Source organism: Amborella trichopoda, chromosome 10 (assembly GCF_054954075.1).
Source record: "Amborella trichopoda isolate Santa Cruz 75 chromosome 10, AtrichopodaSantaCruz75HAP2 v2.0, whole genome shotgun sequence".
Classification (NCBI taxonomy): domain Eukaryota; kingdom Viridiplantae; phylum Streptophyta; class Magnoliopsida; order Amborellales; family Amborellaceae; genus Amborella; species Amborella trichopoda.
The window spans coordinates 30,337,414-30,358,079 of NC_142345.1; the positions used below are offsets into that span (position 1 = coordinate 30,337,414).

The window sequence follows — 20,666 nt, forward strand, 5'->3', positions numbered from 1 at the left end:
CTAGAGCAATGACAGAAAATGCTCAAGAATGTAAGGTAATATGATTTAACCTCTTTATCATGACTTTGAGGAAGTGCTTCATGGGAACATAACTAAAGGCTAGGCCATTAACCTTCAGCACCCAATTCTGGTGAATAGCAATGACTCTCTTTTTATTAAAGAGAAGGGAGTAATTAACTGATCTTTGGCCGTTAAAGGTTGGTTCCTTTCCTGGTGATATGATAGCTAGTGCATAGCCATTAGCATAAGTGAGCTCGATGAATCCCACCTTTGCAACTCTAAAATTGGGGCCACACGTCATCCAAATCAATGACGAACTCTTGTGTAAGGGCACAAAGAATATCAAGATTACCCATTGCAAATGTCAACACAAATATTATCTCCCTTGACTCTCACATATCCATTGACTGCATAGCCAGTAATAGGCTAATTAAAACTCCCATTAAAATTACAATATGGTTCAAGAAAGAGCTTAAATAGCTATCTATAACACATATTGTCTCATAACAAACCAATAGCTGATTCAAACCCACTTGACGTCTCAAAACTCAATATGAGATATTGTGCTTTCTTTACATGCTCAAGATTATGGGAGTTGCTAATTTATCTATTTTTATACCTAAAGTATTTAATTCTAAAACATAAATCAATACCTCCATGGACATGGACAACACAAGCTCCTATCAGAGAGCTCCAATTGATAATGCCTTAAAAGAGAACCAAGCACCTTCTAATGAACCAGTCTTGGAATAGAATGTAACACAAGAATTCCTTGCTTAAGTATTTGAGGTTAAGAATGACTTAACTTTTAATCCATAAACTCGCAGACTCAAAACTGAAAATCTTGAGTTCAAGCATAATCATGCCATGGTAACAACAGAGATAAACCCACTTAGAACAACCTCATAATTACCCTCGACTCGATGACTCACAACATCAAACACTGGATTTGTGGGACTCCTCACTATCAAACTTCTTCCGTACAATGCTGTAGTAACATAAAAGGAAAGTTATATTGAGAAGATCAATAGGTTTTAATATCATGAAAGAATTGTGATTCTTGGATGAAGAGTCCCAATTTAAAAAGACTTAAGATTATAGTATACCAAAGTACCATGCCTCTAGATATCTCATTCAACACATTTTGTACATATTAGAAACTGTCATCTTTGTAAAGCATGTCCATGATATTAGTCCTAAACACATATGTGAAAAATCACCCACAAACTTTGAATGGGTTAAGATGAATCTTACATTACAACGAAAACCTTTTTCAATTCAAACTTGGTGAGTTACTATCGCGATCTTCTACTCAAGGCAAAGCAATAGCTCACGCGTCCTTCTAGCATTGAAGGCTATATCATACCTTTTTTGGTGGACATTCTTTTTAACAAATTTATCAATTACAACCGACATTGAAAAATACTTTAGCTTCTTGGTGCATATTTCCCATAGAACCCCAAATTCAAGAAAGACATATAAAGCTATGAAACAACTAAGTTCAACAACATATGGCTAGAAAGTGGAGTCCTTTGAGTCAAAATACAAAGGATTGCCAACACCATTGAGAGAAAGGAATTCTTCATAGCCTTTCCCTCTAACTATCTCCTCATCTACATCTTCATCTCTATCGTCAATATCGTTGTTCTTAGTACTTCCATCAGGGACAAAATAACAAGTTATCTCAAATATTTTAAGATTAACTCCTTGACATCCACTCGGTACTTCATCAAGGATAAGATTCATGAAATTCTCACCAAGGATAGATCCTCTTTAATAATTGGAACACCGCTAAAATCATTATCATCCACATCTTCTTCAATACTGGAATCTTCATCATGATGTATATCAAAGCTTGGTGGAGAATCCCAATTTATGACTTGTTAGTTTGGGGAACTATTTGATGAGAACAAGGCCTCTCCATGGTTATCCTTGAATAGAGATCCATAACACCCACTCAAATCATCATCGATTTAGCACCTAGGTTGATGACATTGTGTACTAAACTCTTGATTATGATCATACCATGAATTTGACTCCTCTGACTCATGATGCTTAACAAAGAAACCCATAATGGTTGCTCTCATCCATAGAGACCTTATCATGCATGGAGAATGCCTACATTGATCTCGAACATGCATAAGCAAGGTTACTATCTCATTTAGTTCATTCGTCTTTTCAACTAACAGATCAAACTTGTAAACTTCATATCTTCAACCTCGTCCTCTACTATGAGCAGCCATCACAATTGATGAAGCTCACAAAACGTGGCTCTGATACCAAATGGTATGAAACTGGCACATGGAGGAGACTTTTAAGACCGATTCAACAACAACCACCCATCGATTCATAGTTAGCAAGTCGGGAAGAAACAATATATCGGCAAACCAAAATATCTATGATAAATAGGTTTGCTCTAAAAAGTTTGAGGCAAAAAATCAGTCAAGAGTATGGATCGTCAAAATTTATTTAAGTTAGAGAATCATGAATATTTTGGGTTGGGCTAAAAAAAAACACAGTGAAAATTGGATATGTAAAGATAACATAGTATAAGATTATGAGTTGCTATTATTGTATGTATTCATTATAACTATTGAACTATAATTTTTATGTCCTTATCTAGTATCTTTAGAGTCATAATTGACAATTTTGTGTCTAAACTTTCAATATCTACAATAACAATGTTTACACAATTGTCGCGACACAAAACATATGATAAATTTATTGGGCATATAATAAAACAACAACATCAATATTAAACACAAGATCTACATTAGCAAATAACAAGAATGAGACCCAAGGTATGGAATTATTGTTGGAAGAAAAAAACAAAAATGACTTTCTTTATAAGATTGTATTTAACTAAAACCCAAAAATATAAAATAGTGGTCCATTCGAATTGCTATATTGTATATAATAACGAAAATGTGAAATTAATCAAACTTTTGTATGTAATAGGAAAGTAACAAAATGCTTAAGCAAATACAAATATAGCTACCAAAATATGTAGTTGTTACTGAATCTCTCTCTTGTTCTTTATAATGATACTATATATTCAAAGACTTTTTTTTTTCATTGAGTTACTCTTCATCTAACTCTAACTATTGTTTTGATATATATGGTTGTTTTGATATATTATTTTTAGGAGAATATATTGCACTTTTTTTTAAAGGACACAGATTGAGGAAATGTTTTGATAGAAATTTTGTTAAATCAAGATTCTTGATGTACTTCCACTTTTAAGATGCCTATTTATAAATCAAAAGTCAAAGATATTAAATTAATGAAGAGATAAAGTTATAGGGAAGAAGTTTTTTTGAAAAGTTTTTTAAAAAAAAGATAAAATGAGGATTTATTTAGGTTTTATTAAAAAAATGTGATTTTTTAATATCTTAATCGATTTTAAAAAAAATTAGAGATTTTTTATAAAATATGTGTTCAAAACGGAGATTTGCTAACTATGCATTGATCACACTAGTCAAGACAAGAAGAAAGCTTCCTTGATAACTATCAAGAAGCGAAAAGGACAAGGATTTTCTAGCCTTAATCAAGCCACCAATCTAAGGAGGGCTCCACTTCTATACAAAGTAGGGCCTTCTGAACAACACAATGTAGGAGGAAGTACTATTTTCATTAGTTAAATCATCAACTACTGCTTATTTACATCAATGTAATATATAAAAACCCACTCGTGGGCTCTAGACATTGACCAAAATATCTCTAACAAAATAATGGAATTACTAACCTACCCTTCTACCCTATTCCCCATACAATTAAATCCCTGTGCATGCAACCTAATTACCATTTTATAAGTTCTCATTCATGCAACCAAATTCCCATATATAAGAATTTTACATCATTGACTATTTGATTTATGGGCATTCAAAACAACATTAATTTTACTTTGACTTGTTGACTACATTGGGAATCTATAGCACTCTGTTCTACCCTAGACTTTATACTAGAACTCAAAACAACTCATTAACGATAAATTTCAAAATGATACTTAACAAGTAAAATATCACAACACGTATAACTTAACAAATGATACAATTCTAGAAAGTCCATACTTCAAATTAAGAAAAAATAAAAACTTGTTTTAGCCAGCCCCTTGGGGCGATTTGCATCACCAAAAAGAAAAACATACTCATAAAGTTGATATTTTAGGTATCTTTTGATAAAAACTGAAATATAGAATAACTAATACTATAGGTGATAAATTTCTTGATAATGTGACCTACATTAGAAAAGTTCAATGTCGTCATAGCTCTCTTTCAAATCAAATTGAAATAAATTGCATTGTAGCGCCATTTGGAGTAGAAAAAGGTTAGAACAAGGCCTATGCTTTATGGAAAAAGCATATTGGCACAACAGATCTAACATCAAATTACAGTTCTTTTGTCATATAACCCTTTTATTGATCATCTTGACTTACAGTTTTTGTGTCATATAACTCTTTTATTGATCATCTTGACACAAATACAATCTCAACAAAATAATCTCAAGCCCTAGCATAGTATATCTTGAAACATATTATCCAGGCCATCCATTTTTAAGTATTAACAAATCCACAAGGTATAAATATTAAATTTATAATCAGGTATAAAAATAAAGTTTTAAGCTCTCATAGAAATTTATGATGAAGTGAGGCTACACTGTTTTCTATAAGGCCTAAGCCTCATATATACTCTCTAAGGAGTTAAACTTAGCTTCTGGTAGCCCGCTCTTGGCCTGACCTTCGGGCCACATTTTATGACACATGGCCTCTTTTTTCGAGGGCCAGACTAACCAAGCCAGGCCGTGCCGCTTGGCTCATTGCTCGGCCTAAATTATAACATGCATGAGTCAAAGGTTTTTTTTTTTGGAGCTCAGTCCCTTCCTCTACCTCCTCCCTCCTTTTCCTTTCATCTCTTCTACCCTTCCCTCCATATCTTTCACATTTAATAAAAAATCTATCTTTACTTTTGAATACCTTCTTTTTTCCTTGACTCTCATCTCTTCTAGGAAAGGTAACACCTAATATGGAGTTTTTCTTTTCAATGGGTATTTCGTTTTCTCTAGGCCTTTGAATTTTTTTTATAAGCCTGAAATTCCTTGTATTTGGCAATTTGAGGTTAACACATAGGACGAGATAGGTCTACTTGAGGTAGTATTGAGCCTTGTTGTGGAGGTTTTTGCTCCTTATGGAGTACACTCTCCATATTGATGGCCTTATATAGTATCCTAGAGAATGTGTTTGTGACCGTTTTCTCTATCTCCTTGCCATTCTCCTTTTATGGTTTCTCATCCCATTCACTACTCTCTTGCTCTATTTTCTAAATCCCACTTGTTGCTGGTTGCGTTGACATGCTTTAGATGCTGCCATGTCTGGATGCCATCATTGTTTGAGTGTGGCCCCAACTCCAGTATTTGTGCTTATTGTAGAAGGGATGATGCTTAGAAGTGGTGGTGAGTGATCAGGGTTCGGGTTGAGGGACTATAGAAGATTGGGCCTTAGTGGCTTGAAGCGGTTAGTAGGGATTCTAAGTTTATTGGTAGCAGTGCTTTAAAACCAGATGATTTTCGATCTGATTTACCGATTTGGATGAAGAGTTGGTTGGGACCAAACCGGCTCCAAAATAGTATGAGTGCCCCATAAAACCCCATTTTCATTTTTTAAAAAACTCATCTAATGTTTTTTGTGGTCGCCACTAAATCCCCACTTTATAAATTTCTATTTTAATTTTATTTTTATTTTTTATTTTTTTGGATCGCCTATGTAGACGAATGATCCGGATCATCGATCCAACCGATCCGAACCAGGATTGAGGGTGGACGATCCACCCCATTGATCCCTTTTTCTTTTTTTTTTAACATTGGTTGGTAGTGTAAGGTCTTCAAGGTTTAGAGTTTAGTCATGTCGGTCGGTCTTTTTTCTCTCTTTTTTCCTTGTAATTTGGAGGTTATTACAGAATTACCACAAAGTTTTCGTTATGAAGTTTTCGTTATTGTATATATATATCGGAAATGATCTTGTGATCCTCCCACACCCATGTGTGTAGGACCTCAAATGATCACCATTAATTTGACACATATCTCAAAGAAAAGTCAAATCCCGCACCGATGTGATAACTTTATAAAAATATGTGCCAAATTTAATGGTGATCCTTTGCGGTCCTATACACATGGGTGTGGGAGAGTCTCATAGGATCATTACTATGTGTGTGTGTGTATATATATATATATATATATATATATATATATATATATATATATATATATATATATATATATATATATGTTTATTCAACTTTATAACAATTTTTTAAAAAAGATGGAACTGCCCTTTTCGGTTTTTGAAAATTTGAAATGTCTAACCGTTTCGGGTTTTCAAAAACGAAATAATAAGTTTTTCAATTTTTGAGAAATCGAAAAATAAGCTTTTTCGGTTTTTGAAAACCGAAAAGTAACCCAATTCAAATTTTCAAAAACTGAAATAGGGTTTCCTCCTTCAACAAGCAAAAAGTAATCCAATTCCAATTTTTGGTGTTTGAAAAACCGAAAACACGACATTTTCGGTTTTCAAAAACAGGAAATGTGTCTCTTTCTAGTAAATTTTCAAGTAAGTTACTGGAAAATGGAAGATAATTTTAAGTTTTTGAAAGTCGAAAATATCTATTTTTCGGTTTTTGCAATACTAAAAACACAACATTTTTGGTTTTTCAAGAACAAAAAATCTGTCTCTTTCCAATAAATTTTTCAGTAAGTTACTGGGAAATGAAAGATAGTTTTCGGTTTTTGAAAAACCAAAAACACGACAATTTCGGTTTTTCAAAACCAAATATCCGAAAATTTTCATGTAAGTTGCCGAAAAATAAAAGATAATTTTCGGCTTTTGAAAAACGGAATTCGATTACTGTTTGGTTTTTCAAAAATTGAAAAAAAAAGAAAAGAAGGAAAGAAGCTTATTTTTCAAATTTTAAAAAACCAAAACATTTAAACAAAGAGATTGTATACAATGAGACTATTTATCTTTGATACAAGGAGGTCACAATTACATACAACCATCTGATGTGAAATCTGATAGCTTGCGTGTGTCACAAAGTTCGATCAATTTTTTTTTGAAGTTTGAGTTTGGTCAATACAATAAATGCAACCATCTAATTTCACATCCAATGGTCAATATTAATTGTGACCACCTTGTACCAAAGATAAATGGTCTCATTATATACTTTTCCTAACAAAACAAAAAAAAGTAGTCTTTTTTTTTTAAAAAAAAGGACATATATAAGGAAAAAGTTTATATAATGTTGCAACCTTAAAATGTAGAATTGTAAATGCCCATGAAAAATCTATCAAAAAAGGTTATTTAATATTGACAATGTCAAGATGTATGAATATAAAAAAGAAAAAAACAAAAGATTTTGAGTCTCAAAAATAGTGTATCTTGTAACACATTATCTAGACCTCTCATTTTTATGATTTTCATATGTTTGTAGATCTACCTGATTTTAATGATTTTTGAAATTTAAAATTATATAATTAAATATAAAAATAGATTTTCAAATAATCTTAAATTGTGACCTCCTTGTATATAATTGTGAGGTCATAATTACGTACGACCCCCAAAATTATATATATTATGATATAATTTGGAGGTGCGAATGAAAACTTCACTGTAATTTCCAAAATTATATATTATGATATAATTTGGAGGTGCGAATGAAAACTTCACTGTAATTTCCCTCTTTTTCACACACGGACGTGCAGTCACACATCAGAGTTTAGGTGTCGGACGGTCCATGTGTGCATGTGCGTGTGTGAAAAAGATGTAAGAGTTTTTAGCGGTTGTGTCGCTGCAGTGAGCACAGAGTTTGATCCATGGGAAACTTCTCTGAATTTCCCTTCCCACTTTGCTGATTTTCATTGAATCGTAGTGGTGAATAAAGAGGGATGTACAGAGAGAATGTCTGTCAATTCAGAGGTTCAAATGTGAATAGTACAAAATGGAAAATCATTTAAAAGAAAGTTGAGTTTAAGCTACTTTCCCTTCTAAAAACCACTGCCATTGGAGAGAAGAGGTTTCTTCACCCTAGAGAGACATAGAAGATGTGGAGCGACAAGAGGCTTCACTCTCTCCTTGGTGCTCTCTCCATTGGTGCTCTGATCTACCTAAATTTTGGGGGTGATTTCAGCCAGTATTTCCCATTTCTATGGCAACCCAAGATGAGTTTTGTTGAAGTCAACAATACCCATTTCTCAGTTGATGGGAGAGCTCTGTATGTCAATGGGTGGAATTCGTACTGGTTAATGGAGCAGAGCATTTGGCCTTCTTCTAGACCAAAGGTCAGGAAGATCTTCCGGCGAGCTGCTGATATGGGCATGACAGTTTGTCGAACTTGGGCTTTTAATGATGGCGGTACCCATGCTTTGCAGATCTCTCCTCGTAATTTCGATGAGAAAGTGTTCGAGGCAAGTGGGGCTTCTGATTTTATTTTATTTTTCTTTCGAGATTGCGTATTTTCTGTAGTTGACATCTTTTGTATTTCATTTCCTAGTAATCGTTGAAAGATATGTTTGTTTTGGGTTAATTGGGTTACTGTTTTTCTATCTCTGATTGAAAGATGGTTTTCCATTTGGAGGTGGTTTTATGTGTGGGTGTTTGATGATCCAGTCTGAAATTTTTTTAGCTTGTCTTTGGATTTGTTCTAACATTTCTTTGGTTTTGGTGGGGGGTTTCCTTTAATTTTCTTGTCAGGAGCCAGATTATTTTGGAATTTCCTACGTTCCTTCTGTGATGCACACATAATTTTCGGATGGGACTTTAGGTCTCAATGATCTGCTGTTATATGAATGGTGTTTGATTGAGGGATGATTTAATATTCATTCAAATTGTTGGATTTTATAATAAGGAAGTGATCATTGGACTAGGGTTGCAAGCCAACCTCTGACCAACTCAAAGAAACAAAAAATGTGGTTATTGGATTTGCACGTGGTTCATTGTGGATTTAGTTTCTTGAATTTGGACTGGAAAGACATGACATTTTATACTCTAATTCAACTGGGCTTAATATGTCTGTTATTGCTATGCAGTCTCTTGATCCTATTTTCTTTTGTAGTTCCATTCTAAAGTTATTTGTAGTCAACTTGAGGAGTTCGAATTGTGGCATAAAACTCTTGTGTGATGTTAAACTGTGGTGTATCTTTGGCAGAAAAAGGCCAAGGAAATCAAATAGACAATATTCATATCTAAGAGAGTGTTACATTCCTTTCAGAGAAAGGCCCTTGCTACTCAACTCTCGTTCAAACCCAAAAACATTTTTGGCTTACCTGCACAAGTTTATCGCTCTGTAGTCCCTTACCTATTTAATCCTCAACTGATTTACAACTATGCATGTCTATAGCCTTTGAAACAAAGTCGTCCTGACCCACTTCTCACGAAACCTGAGTGGTGAGAGTGGCAAGCTCCACCTTGATATGAACATGATCCCATGGATGCTTGTCAATTGTAATATCATGTTTCTTGGGTGTAATTCATTAGTGGATTGAGAAGATTCAATTACTAGGAGTGATCAAGTTTTCATTTTTCAACACAATTTACTTGATGCATCATGCAAGCTCACTAGAGAAAGGGGGGTGCTATTGTCACTCTTGTTTGCTTATTTCACCCCCAAAACATGGGCCGCAATACTTGACTCAAATCTTCAAAAAGAATTATTGACTCAGTTCTTTGATACTGCCTTCCATGATTTGGGTGGGAATAGTCGAATTATTGGTGAGAATATCATCCTGGAAGAAGAATTGTTAGTGCAGTTTGCCTTTGCCCTTCATTTGGCTCTTTGAATGTGCTGTAATGAGATAGGTAAAACCTTTCAAGGGCAAGACCAGTGTTGCCAGATTCGCTTCCGAGTCTTCTTCGGTTTGGGTGGGAAAATGAAGCAATTCGGTACTTCGGCTGATTTGGAGGAAGACTTTGGAATTTTTAAAATTTTTTAATATCAATAAAGTATATATTTATATGTATAAATATTTCAAAAATAAAAAATTCAATAAGAAAAAAAAGACAATTCTATGCTTCGGCCGAAGGGGTTGGAGCTTCAGCTGAAGAGGCCGAATCACACCGAAGCAGGCCAAAGCACATAATTGTCTTTTTAAAGGACAATTTTGTGCTTCGCCCAAAGAGGCCGAATCAAACTGAAGTGGCCCGAAGCAGCCTGATGCAGGCCGAAACGGATGCACTACAGCTTTGCTTCGCTTCGTTCTAGGCCGAAAATCTGAAGACTTTGGCCTCTTCAGCCGAAGCAAAGCGAATCTGACTACATTGAGCAAGACATTAATGTGAGGTACATAGAACTCATGCCTTGAAGCTATACTTTCACCTGGTGCCATTTATTAATTATTTCATATCTTTCACTTGGCTTGTAGCATGGTCCATTTTTAACTTTTGCCCAATATCCCCTTCCATCTCAAATCCTTTACATTTTATTTTAACACAATGATTTTGTTGACGAGTGTTATCTGAACCTGTGGGATTTTATTTGAATTTAGAACTTATCATGCCAGATGTTTATGGATCGCGTGAAGTATCTGTATCGCATATGTGGTGTTCTATTCATTATTTGCCTATAATAAACCAAAAAGGATGGTGCTCTTCAAGCATCAGTTGGTTTTGATTCTTCTGTTTTTTTTTTGAAATACTATATTCAATCATGGAGTTCTGATTCCAGGCACTGGACTTTGTCATCGTTGAAGCACGGAAGTACAAGATCAGGCTGATTCTTAGTTTAGTAAACAATCTGAACGCATTTGGTGGAAAGCGTCAGTATGTGAAATGGGCACAAGAAGATGGAGTTAATGTGACTTTCTCAGATGATTCATTTTTCTCAGATCTGACAATAAAGGGCTACTTTAAGGATTATATCAAGGTAAATTCTGTGAAATTGTCACGTGTTACTATCCGGAAGTGGTAATAACTGTGTTTTTTGCTTTGTCATTTCTAGGTACATTGAGGTTTAGTGACTATTTTATCCTGGTTGCTATTCGATTACATTGTTCTTTAACGATTCTTCATGTTGTTTCTATGTTACCTTTATTTGAAATCTATAAAATAACAAAAATTACCCTTCAGAAAATCAACAAGTAGAGGAAAATGATTGTTTGGCAATTCTTCGAAGTCAAAATTTTCAATTCATAGGGATCAATTATCCAATTTTGTACAGGATTTTGTAAATCCAATTTCGTAAATCTAACTTTGAAGCAATGAAGCTACGTGTGTGTGTCAACACACGGATGACAACCCTTGAATGACTGCCAAGTTATGCTTCAATGAGTTATACTGCAAATGAAAATGAATATGCATTTGTCTCAAAATGTAGATGGCCATCTGTTGGATTTTCACAAACTGCATTTGAATGAATGGTTTTTCCTAATGACGATTTAAAAGGATCACACTTCAACTTCACAGAAACTCGTCGTGAAACTGCCAAGAATAGGTTTGCTAATAAGAATTTGATCTAGAAGGATCACTCTGGATTGATCTGCTCATGGTAAAAAATGATTACACCTTACTTGACTACAGCAATGGACTGACAAGGAGATTATCATGGAACTCTTGAATGACTGCCAAATTATAATTCAACAAGTAACCCTTGTTTGGTTGCAAATAAAAATGAATCTTCATTCTTTTCAAAATGCAGGTAGCCATCTGCTAGATTTTCACAAACTGCATTTAAATCACTTTGTGGTTGGGGTTAGTTTGGCTGCCATTTCCCCCATTAGCTTTGCTTAATTGCGAGTCAAAAACATCACACTCAACTGCATAGGACACTTCATGGTATTGTCAAGAATAGGTTTTCTATTGACAATTTGATCAAGGAGGATCACTCTGGTTTGATCTGCTTATGCTACAAAATGGTTTCAGACTGGTTCCTTTCTCAACTATGGCTATGAAGAATATTATTGTCGCAATTCTTAAATGACTGCTGCAGTATGATTTAGCGAGTTACCCCTTGTCAACTACATAGTGACAATTTAATAGATTGTTCGAGAAGGGTCACACTGGATCGATTTTTCATGGCAAAAAATGATTAGAGAATCTATGCTTTCTTCATATAGCAATGAAGAATTAGAATGGCTATCTTTTTGTTTTACTGTTACCAAAGCCAAATCCCAAATTGAAACTCATTAAAATTCACTGAAATTTTGCAAACAAACTTCCCAAATATGGACGAAATAGAAGAATCTGGTTAACGACGTAGCCATCAAATTGCCCTCTTCTTGGAATTAATACGTTTTTAGGTGGAAACTCACCTGATACGTGGATTTGAACTTCGATTCGCATTAGGTCTTTTTACCTATAGCAAAATCAGCTGCACAGAATAGCCGTCTGAAACTTGTTGGACGACTGTCAAAATAAATACTGAGATTCCTTTAAGAAGCTGAATGATTGTAACTATTTATTTTTATTATCTTTTATGGATTAAGAACTGGTTTTCTTTTAATAATTCTGTGAAATTACAAAAAGTCTCCGCATTTTCATCAAAGTTAATTTTTAAATTGTGATTTGGGACCTTGGCTATGTGTTCTGACTTTGACATAATGGGTTGCAACAAATGCCTGGCTTTGACATAATGGGCTGCAACATATGCATGAGATTCAAATCTCAGCTAACTTGCCCAAAAGAAAAATGTATATAAATATAGTATATTGACTGCATGTATTATTATTATCTACACTAGTTATATTGGCGCTTATCAGAAAAGAAACTACATAATGTAGTTTATAAATGTTTTATTGTTTCAAGGTTTTTAAAGTTGAATACTCCTGATTACTCTAAGATGATCCAAAATTGTTTAAATATGTCAATATAGCTGTTTGATAACAATATGATATCCCAAAGGGGGGAAAAAAATATACTATCGATAGTTTAGTGTAGTGAAACTATTTTTCCTCACCTAATTTTATACCAAGAAAAATGCCTCAAGTATTCCAAGTATAAATAAAGTACCAAAATTTTGTTGAATCAGAAACTTGTGTGTAGTTCATAGCGTATTTCACCTGGTTCAAGCATCATCAAGTTGCTTAGTTTGTTTGTTGAAGCAAAGATACATGGATTCAGAGAATCTTAAGTATGCAAAAAAATTTGAACTGAAAATATGCGAGAACAGGATTGCTAGCTGCTGGATATTTGTATTTTCCCAATGCATTGGACCAGGGATCTCTTTCTATGCATATATTCTCTATTGTTTGAAGGTCACTATTTATGATCTAGACTGATGTTATTTTAATGGTCTTGTAACTAATTGCTGCTAAAGATTAAGCTAATGTGGGATTTCTTCTTGTTTCCATGCCACAGACAATACTGACAAGAAAAAACAGTTTCAGTGGGGTTAGGTACTCTGAGGAGCCTGCCATATTTGCTTGGGAACTCATTAATGAGCCCAGATGTGTTTCCAATTCATCTGCCCCTCTTCTCCAGGTAAAAAGAATTGAGGATTCATTCACATGGTGCATCCCTGTTGAATATTTCATGTTCAAGCATTGATCTTATTTAATAGATTTTTATTTTTTTAAATTCTGAGGATGATGAACGCCTCTGCAAGTCTGTTTTCCCTCGCAAGGCCCTCGTCTGAGAGCTTTGTTTCCTTTGACCATCACCCTATTTAGCAATGTCTGTCAAGCTCCCCCATTCAATGCTGCCACCTAGCAAGGGCCTTGGCTATGTAAATCTACTATCCTACCCACAAAGAACCCTCCAGACCCCTGCCACAAAATTGGTACCCTACTACCTTGCAACATCCAACAAGAATATATTCATGCTGCAAACCATACAAACCTTGTACTTCCATATGCGTTGACCCTCAAGCCAGAGAAAACCCACAAAAATACTTACCATGAGAAATGTATTACCCCCAGTAAAGCAGAAATTCAAAGTCTTTGCCAGCCTTCCAATCTCTATCATTATTCTTGCCAAAGCATCCAATCCCCGTGCTTAAAAACCCACCAAGGCCGAGTACCAGAAATCAGGGAAGAAAAAACAAAAGCACCATATCTGAAGAATACTCCTCAGAATCCTCTTCTGCTTGCACTAACCATATAAATCTGGACAATAGCTCCTGCAGAGGACTATTAGGACCATTTTTTATAGAAATATCAGTTTGGCACCAAGGTGACAATTTGAAACCAAACCTATATGCACCACCAATGATCCATCATGTGATATTAGCAATTAAGAGTCCTTTTTATCCAGCTTTTCTCGTTCTCTTTCAAACAAAGAATTTACATGCTTGATCCCTCTCTAACCTAACCTTCTGTTTCTCTTCCCAACCTCTCCCTCCCAAATGATCTCTGTTTCATCAACTTGCTGTTTTCATTCACCTACATCCTGTCTTGGTCGCCCTCCAGCCGTCTGCTGTAGATGCTCCATGGGATGCCAACACCTCGCTTAGACAATCACCTCACCCTGCAACAAGTACCACATGGATTCCTTTGGATTGGGAATCAGTGGGATTCATTGACGCAGCTGAGGAAAGAAGTATAATTGCTGATGACTCCCTTGAGGGGATGATAATTGCCATGGCCTCACTCATGAACTGTCCGTAGGCAGGATTAAGGATGCATCTTGAGCCAATGCCGCCAAAGAAAAGAAGGAAAGAATTCTGAGAAATCACAAATGGGGGCAAAGGAAAAGGGCCTGGGAACCAGAGAATTAAAGAACTATGAGAAACATATTCCCACTTTCAACTGGAAAACGGCTGCTATTGTCTTTATTGCTCTTTCCTGCTAACGTGATGATTCTATCTAAGGACATGGAAGAGGACCCAATGAAATGGGATTTGCTGAACTTTTAGCGGTCCAAAAGGCTTTACATTCTTGCCGTCCAAGAAACTAAAATGGATGCCCCAACCCCAGACTAATCACCTCTGTGGGGTAGAAACCCACTGGAGTGGGAAGCTATCCCGGCCTAAGGAAGCTCGGGGGATGTCTGGGTACTATCGGGCCTAATATCTCACAAACATCAAATGTGAACGCTCTACGTTTTCTATATTTATATTATTTTAGACCAAGGATATTATCCCAAATTGTCTATGAGAGAATCATTTTGGCCTGAGTGAGATTCCATCTTGACAATTTCAGCCTACCTTGGTTGCTGGGAGGAGACTTCAATGCATCTCATTGGACCTTTTGTAAAAGTAGAAATAGGTGAATTACACCCAGTCTCAGTTTTCCTCAACCCTCATGACCTTCTCGACATTCCCTTGAATGGAACAAATTTCACATGGTCCAATTGTTGTGAACAACCACCTTGACAAAACTTGATCAGTTTCTCCAATCCGCAAACAGGAAATCTGTTTTCCAGGTTATCACTCCTTTGTGCTTCCTAAACTCACCTCAGACTACCTCCCGGTGTGCTTGGACACATGTCAGTGAACATCTGGACCAAAACAATTCAAATTTGAACTTCTTTGTCTCAAAGATAAATATGCCTACAATCTAATTAAAACATAGTGGAATTCCTTTGACATCTCCTGCTGGATGGGATTAAAAATTTGTAGGAAGCTTCAGCTGTTGAAAGGGAAGCTCATATAATGGAATAAATCATCCTTTGGGAACTTAAAATCTAGAACAAGGGGCCTGCTTTCTGAGATATCTGAATCAGATGGTGTCGAAGAAGTAAGAAACTTTGAAATTATGAGAGCGCCAAAGCAGGTTGCATGCAAGAGCAGATTTTGAAGAGATTTGGAAACAAAGAGAAATATTTGGTAGACAGATCATGGATTAAATTGCTCATAAAAAAGGTGCCTGAAACATGAGTTTTTTCTCAATAGAACTGCCAATTCTTTGAATAAAACTGCCGATTGCAGAAGAACGGATAAAGCTATCTCTAATATCAAGTCAAGGGGAAGGTCTACTAAGAGAAGTCCGAAATAGAGAAGTCCGAAATAGAGAATGTATGCATCCGAAGTTTTTTTTTTTTTTGGATGGAGTTGTATGCATCCAAATTTTCGAAGATCTATTTCGAGCGGAAATAGATATTGCGACCTAGAATGAATAATGTTCAATTCAACAGATTATCAGAGGCTACTGTGAATTGATTGGAGAGACCTTGAGAGAGAGAAGAGGTGAATAATGCCATTTTTTAGTCTAGGCTAAGATGGAGCTCTGGGACTTGAAGGCTTTTAAGCATGGGTTTTTTTATATAGAAGACATGCAAATTTTCTTGGTGTTCCATTCTAGAGGCACTTTCAGAAGGCCTTGAGTGCTATTTTCAAAAAAAAAGAAAGAAAGAGGGGGCTGAAGAAAGTAGGTATCTCCAACCTATTAGCCATTTAAGTAGCACCTATAGGATCCTGTTATGGCACTTCCTTCAAGGTTAAGAGAGGTCCTAAATGAAGTAACCTCTCCATCCCAAGGAGCTTTGATGGTGCATTGATTGCATATGAATGGATTCACCAAAGATGCTAACTAGGAACTCCAGGTATCATTTGTAAGTTGAACCTAGAAAAAGCATATGATCATGTAGAATGGATGGTCCTAGATCAAAGCATGTCCCTCATTGGGTTCGGGAAGAAATGGTGTTTCTAGATCATTGCCTGTATCTCATCAGTTAGATTATGTCCTTCTCAATGGAACTCCTTGTGGCTTTTACTCTTGCTTTAGAGGCTTTCGTCAAGGCATCCACTATCACCTTTTCTATTCTAGGTTATAGCTGACAATTTCAGCAGAATGATCTCTTGTTATATGCTGCCACGCTGATCCAAGGATTCAAAGCTAGCTGCAATGTACCCTTGATCTCACATCTTAAGTATCCCAATGATATGTTGATTTTCTGCATCATCAATCCAAGATAGATTGCTTTTGGTTACTCTTAGGTGCTTTGAGTTTGCCTCTCAACTCTGAGTTAACATGAATAAGACAACACTGTTTGGAGTGGATCTCAATCTATTTGATCCCTAAAAGGTTTGGCCAATCATTGGGGTATAGTATCGAACTGTTGCCCAGTAGATATGTTGGCCTGTCCCCTTGTGTGAGTGAACTGAAGAAAATACTTTGGATAGTGTCAATGAGAAGTTTGAGAGATGCCTAGGCTCTTGGAAGTGCTGGTATATTTCAGAGCTCCCAAAAGGGGATCTTCAAGCTTGATTCTTAAATTTTGAATCTCGATCCCCATTGTTAAGGATCCTGATCCCCATCTTTATGACCAAGATAATGACTAAACTAATGATTTTCTTTATTTACAACCAACTATATATATAATATATTGCATTCTTGCTGGCTATAAATAAAGAGGTCTCTACGTTAAAAGGTATATATAGTTCTGGACCATAAATACTCTTTAAGGTTGGAAGCAAGATCCCCAAGAGGTTAGGAATGAGACCCCTAACATTTGGGGATTTTGATCCCCCGACATATGCATTGTACAAACTGTGCTCCTAACTATAGGAATCTTCTAGCCTTTCATGATCCCCGCTTCCATCCTGATCTCGCTCTCTGTCCCAACAATTGTGCATCAGATTCATGGTTGGTTCCAGGCATAGAATTCGTTCTTGTTAGACTTTTGGTTAGGTGCACAAGTACTTGCTGAGAGATCTCCTACTTTGTCTTAGTTGCCCTCCAACATCAAAATCTTGGTTTCCTAGTCCTTCAAAATAACAAGTGGTTGACCCTCATGGAACTCATTTATCAGGCAGAACCTCTAAGACGAGATCACAGAGTACATCGAACTGCAAAGGTTTCTCCAGCGGGCATACATCCCAATTTCATGGGTTTTTAAGTTGTTTCGGGTTTAGACCCCGAGAAGCAAGGAAATCTTCTCAGTAAGGTCCTTTTCCTGGGTTTCGGCATGTTTTTCACTCCACTAGTGACAGCGCAAAAGGTATGGGCTGTTTCAGCTCCACAAAATGTTCAGGTTTCTGGATGACTGGCTATACTAGGTAAAACACTCACTTCTAAGTTTTAACCATCTCTGAGACTGTAGTGTACTTATTCCTAATATGTGGGAATGGAGGGGAAACAGTGTTCCATCTTTTCTCCATTGTAAAGTAGCCCAGTCAGTATGTTCTTTTATTGTAGGTTTTACATGGGTTCTTCCAAGAACAGTGGAAGAATTTCTTCAACAATGGGCCTCCTCCCCACTTCCACCGTTGGGCCTCATTCTTTGGCACATTGGCTTATTGCCTATGCTATGGCTGCTTTGTCTGGAATGAAATGCAATGACCTTTTAGAAGGTAAATACTCTTAGTCAGTTGTAACTATTGAAAAGATTTGGGCTGTGTGATTGACTGCATTCTTGTAAAAATAGCATTTGGTGTTATACACACCAAGATCTTCATCTACATTGGCAGTATATTGCTTCAACCCCACAGTATATTGCTTCAACCCCAAAGAACAAAAGACCTCAAAGTTGGATCCCACCTCCCCCAAACACCATCAAGTTACATTCTGATGCAGTTCTAAGGGCAACCCAGTTACATTAGGTATAAGAAGCCCTTTTCGGAATGACCAGGGGAAAGGTCTATGCTTGTACTTTGGTCCAGGGGATACTTGCACTGCTTGTGAAGCCAAGTGAAGGCCCTTTTGGCTGGTCTCAGAATATATAAATCTGAGTGAGGCCCTCTTATTGTGGAAGGAGACTTCACTAATGGTTTCAGATGGCCCCAGGATTCCTCAAACTGGAAACTTCAAGAACTTTTTAGTGAGATTCAAGACAACATACAAGGCTTAAGTGTCACCCTCCAACATACTTGTGGATCACATAGCCAAAGAAATAACGCATAGATCCACCTTTTATAGCTAGAGAAATATAGTTTAAATTGTTCCTATTTTTGTAATAGTTCCTAATTTTTTATAAAGTCTGTCATAGGACACATGTGCATTAATTTTGTCACTTTCAATCTCATCAATAGAATTCAAGATCGTAATTTATCACAAAAAAAATGTACCACTTTGTACCTAGCTCCATAGGTATCAATCTGGTGAGTTCATTATCAAATTAAGTCTGTTTAGTACATGTTCTTTCTGATGTCAATATTCTATTGTTAACAGGCTTGGATCAATGAGATGGCAGCACATATTAAATTTTTGGACCATAAGCATCTTGTAACTGTTGGCCTTGAAGGGTTTTATGGGCCCACAACACCCGAAAAATCAAATGTAAATCCTGGCAGCTGGGCAGCTTCCTTGGGATCAGATTTCATTCAGGACTCAAAGTCGGAGTACATTGATTTTGCTTCTGTTCACTCCTATCCTGATAGTTGGTTAGTGAAAATTTAACCCCAAATCTGCATAAAAATCCACCATTATATATACTTTTTTTTCATACTAGTTTCATTTATATTATTCATTTTTATCTTTTTTGTTGTCTACTAGGATCCCGAATGCCAGGCTGGAAGAGAAGGTCAAGTATCTTTCAAAGTGGGTTGATTCTCATATAAATGACGGGGAGAATGTTCTGAAGAAACCAGTGCTTTTCACTGAAGTTGGTTCACTGCGTGGCAATATGCATGACCCTCATGGTGGTGGTGTTTTGTTGGAGATAGTATATGATAAGATATTTGAGTCAGCACGGAAGAAACAAGCAGGAGCAGGAGCCTTGGTGTGGCAGTTAACCGTCCAAGGCTTGGATAAGTATGGAGACGAGTTCTCTTTGGTAGCATGGGATCAACCTTCAATATATAAACTGATGCTTGAACAATCTTGTCGATTAAAAGTTTTATGCCAGGGATCTGAAATGGGTAGCAAGATTAGCAAGTCTGCTCCTTGTTCATGATCTGACATACTAGATGTGGGATAGATGTGAAAGGAGGAAGGGAAGGACTGGTAATTGGGAAAGTATGCTGTGGTCCCATGGACTACAGGAAACTGTAGTCCATTTCTGATCATGATTTTCAGATGATGAAATGACAAATGATGATGGGGAGTGGGATGCACCATACCGAACATGATTCAGTGGGTTCCACACTCCATTTTGTGTCCCAATGAACTCTGGTTTTCCATAGTAGATTAGGTTATGGTATACTTCCAGTTGGTGAAATATTTGAAATCTCATTCTTCAAATATTTAGAGAGAAGCGATTGTTTTATCCAATCAGGACTATCTATTTAAATTGTTGGATTTTTGGGAGAAGTAATAATGCTCTGATAGGTAGGGTGGGGATGAACAGAAGAGGACACTTCTGTACAGCATAATGTAAAATTTATTTGTTTATTAACTTATCGATGAAAAAAATTATATTGGCATATTGTGTATCAGCTAGCAGTACTTCCGTATAAAGGAAATTGTTTATTATACTTCTGTTTGAAGGAAATTGTTTATTATTTCAGGCTATTGGTTTGATTTGCCTCCATGCCCATGTAACTGTGTATTACAGGGTTTTGTGCTGTAGCAACTCTTAAACTACCAAGTTCTGTATTCTCCATGAATTGGTTTTGGGGCTGCCAGACTTAAGTAACCAAGTTTCACTATTTTACCATGATATTGTTGCTAGGTTTTGGTTGTACGTATTTCATGGGGCATGAATTTTTCATGGGGCATGAATTTTTCATGGGGCATGATTCAAATTCATGCTGTTCTATATTAATGCACAGAAGGGCAAAAAAAAAAGAATAAAAAAAAAATCCGGAGTATCACCGTATTGCAATTATTCTGCTTAGCATCAAGGTAGGAAAAGGAGTGAAATAAGAATTGCA

The 20,666-nt window shown here is 36.2% G+C and overlaps 1 protein-coding gene across 2 annotated transcripts; it reads left to right on the forward strand.

Moving 5' to 3' along the window:
- The first annotated feature begins 7,899 nt into the window (after positions 1–7,899).
- On the forward strand, positions 7,900–20,265 carry LOC18429750 (mannan endo-1,4-beta-mannosidase 6). 2 transcript variants are annotated; one of them, XM_006839033.4, is made up of 5 exons: positions 7,900–8,451; positions 10,707–10,904; positions 13,334–13,456; positions 19,024–19,235; positions 19,348–20,265. In XM_006839033.4, exons 1-5 carry the CDS (start codon positions 8,089–8,091, stop codon positions 19,745–19,747), a joined length of 1,296 nt encoding a protein of 431 aa, XP_006839096.1. In that variant the 5' UTR covers positions 7,900–8,088; the 3' UTR covers positions 19,748–20,265. The 2 variants fall into 2 exon arrangements, with proteins under 2 accessions (XP_006839096.1, XP_088705699.1); XM_088849573.1 differs by lacking the exon at positions 19,024–19,235.
- The last annotated feature ends 401 nt before the right edge of the window (positions 20,266–20,666 follow it).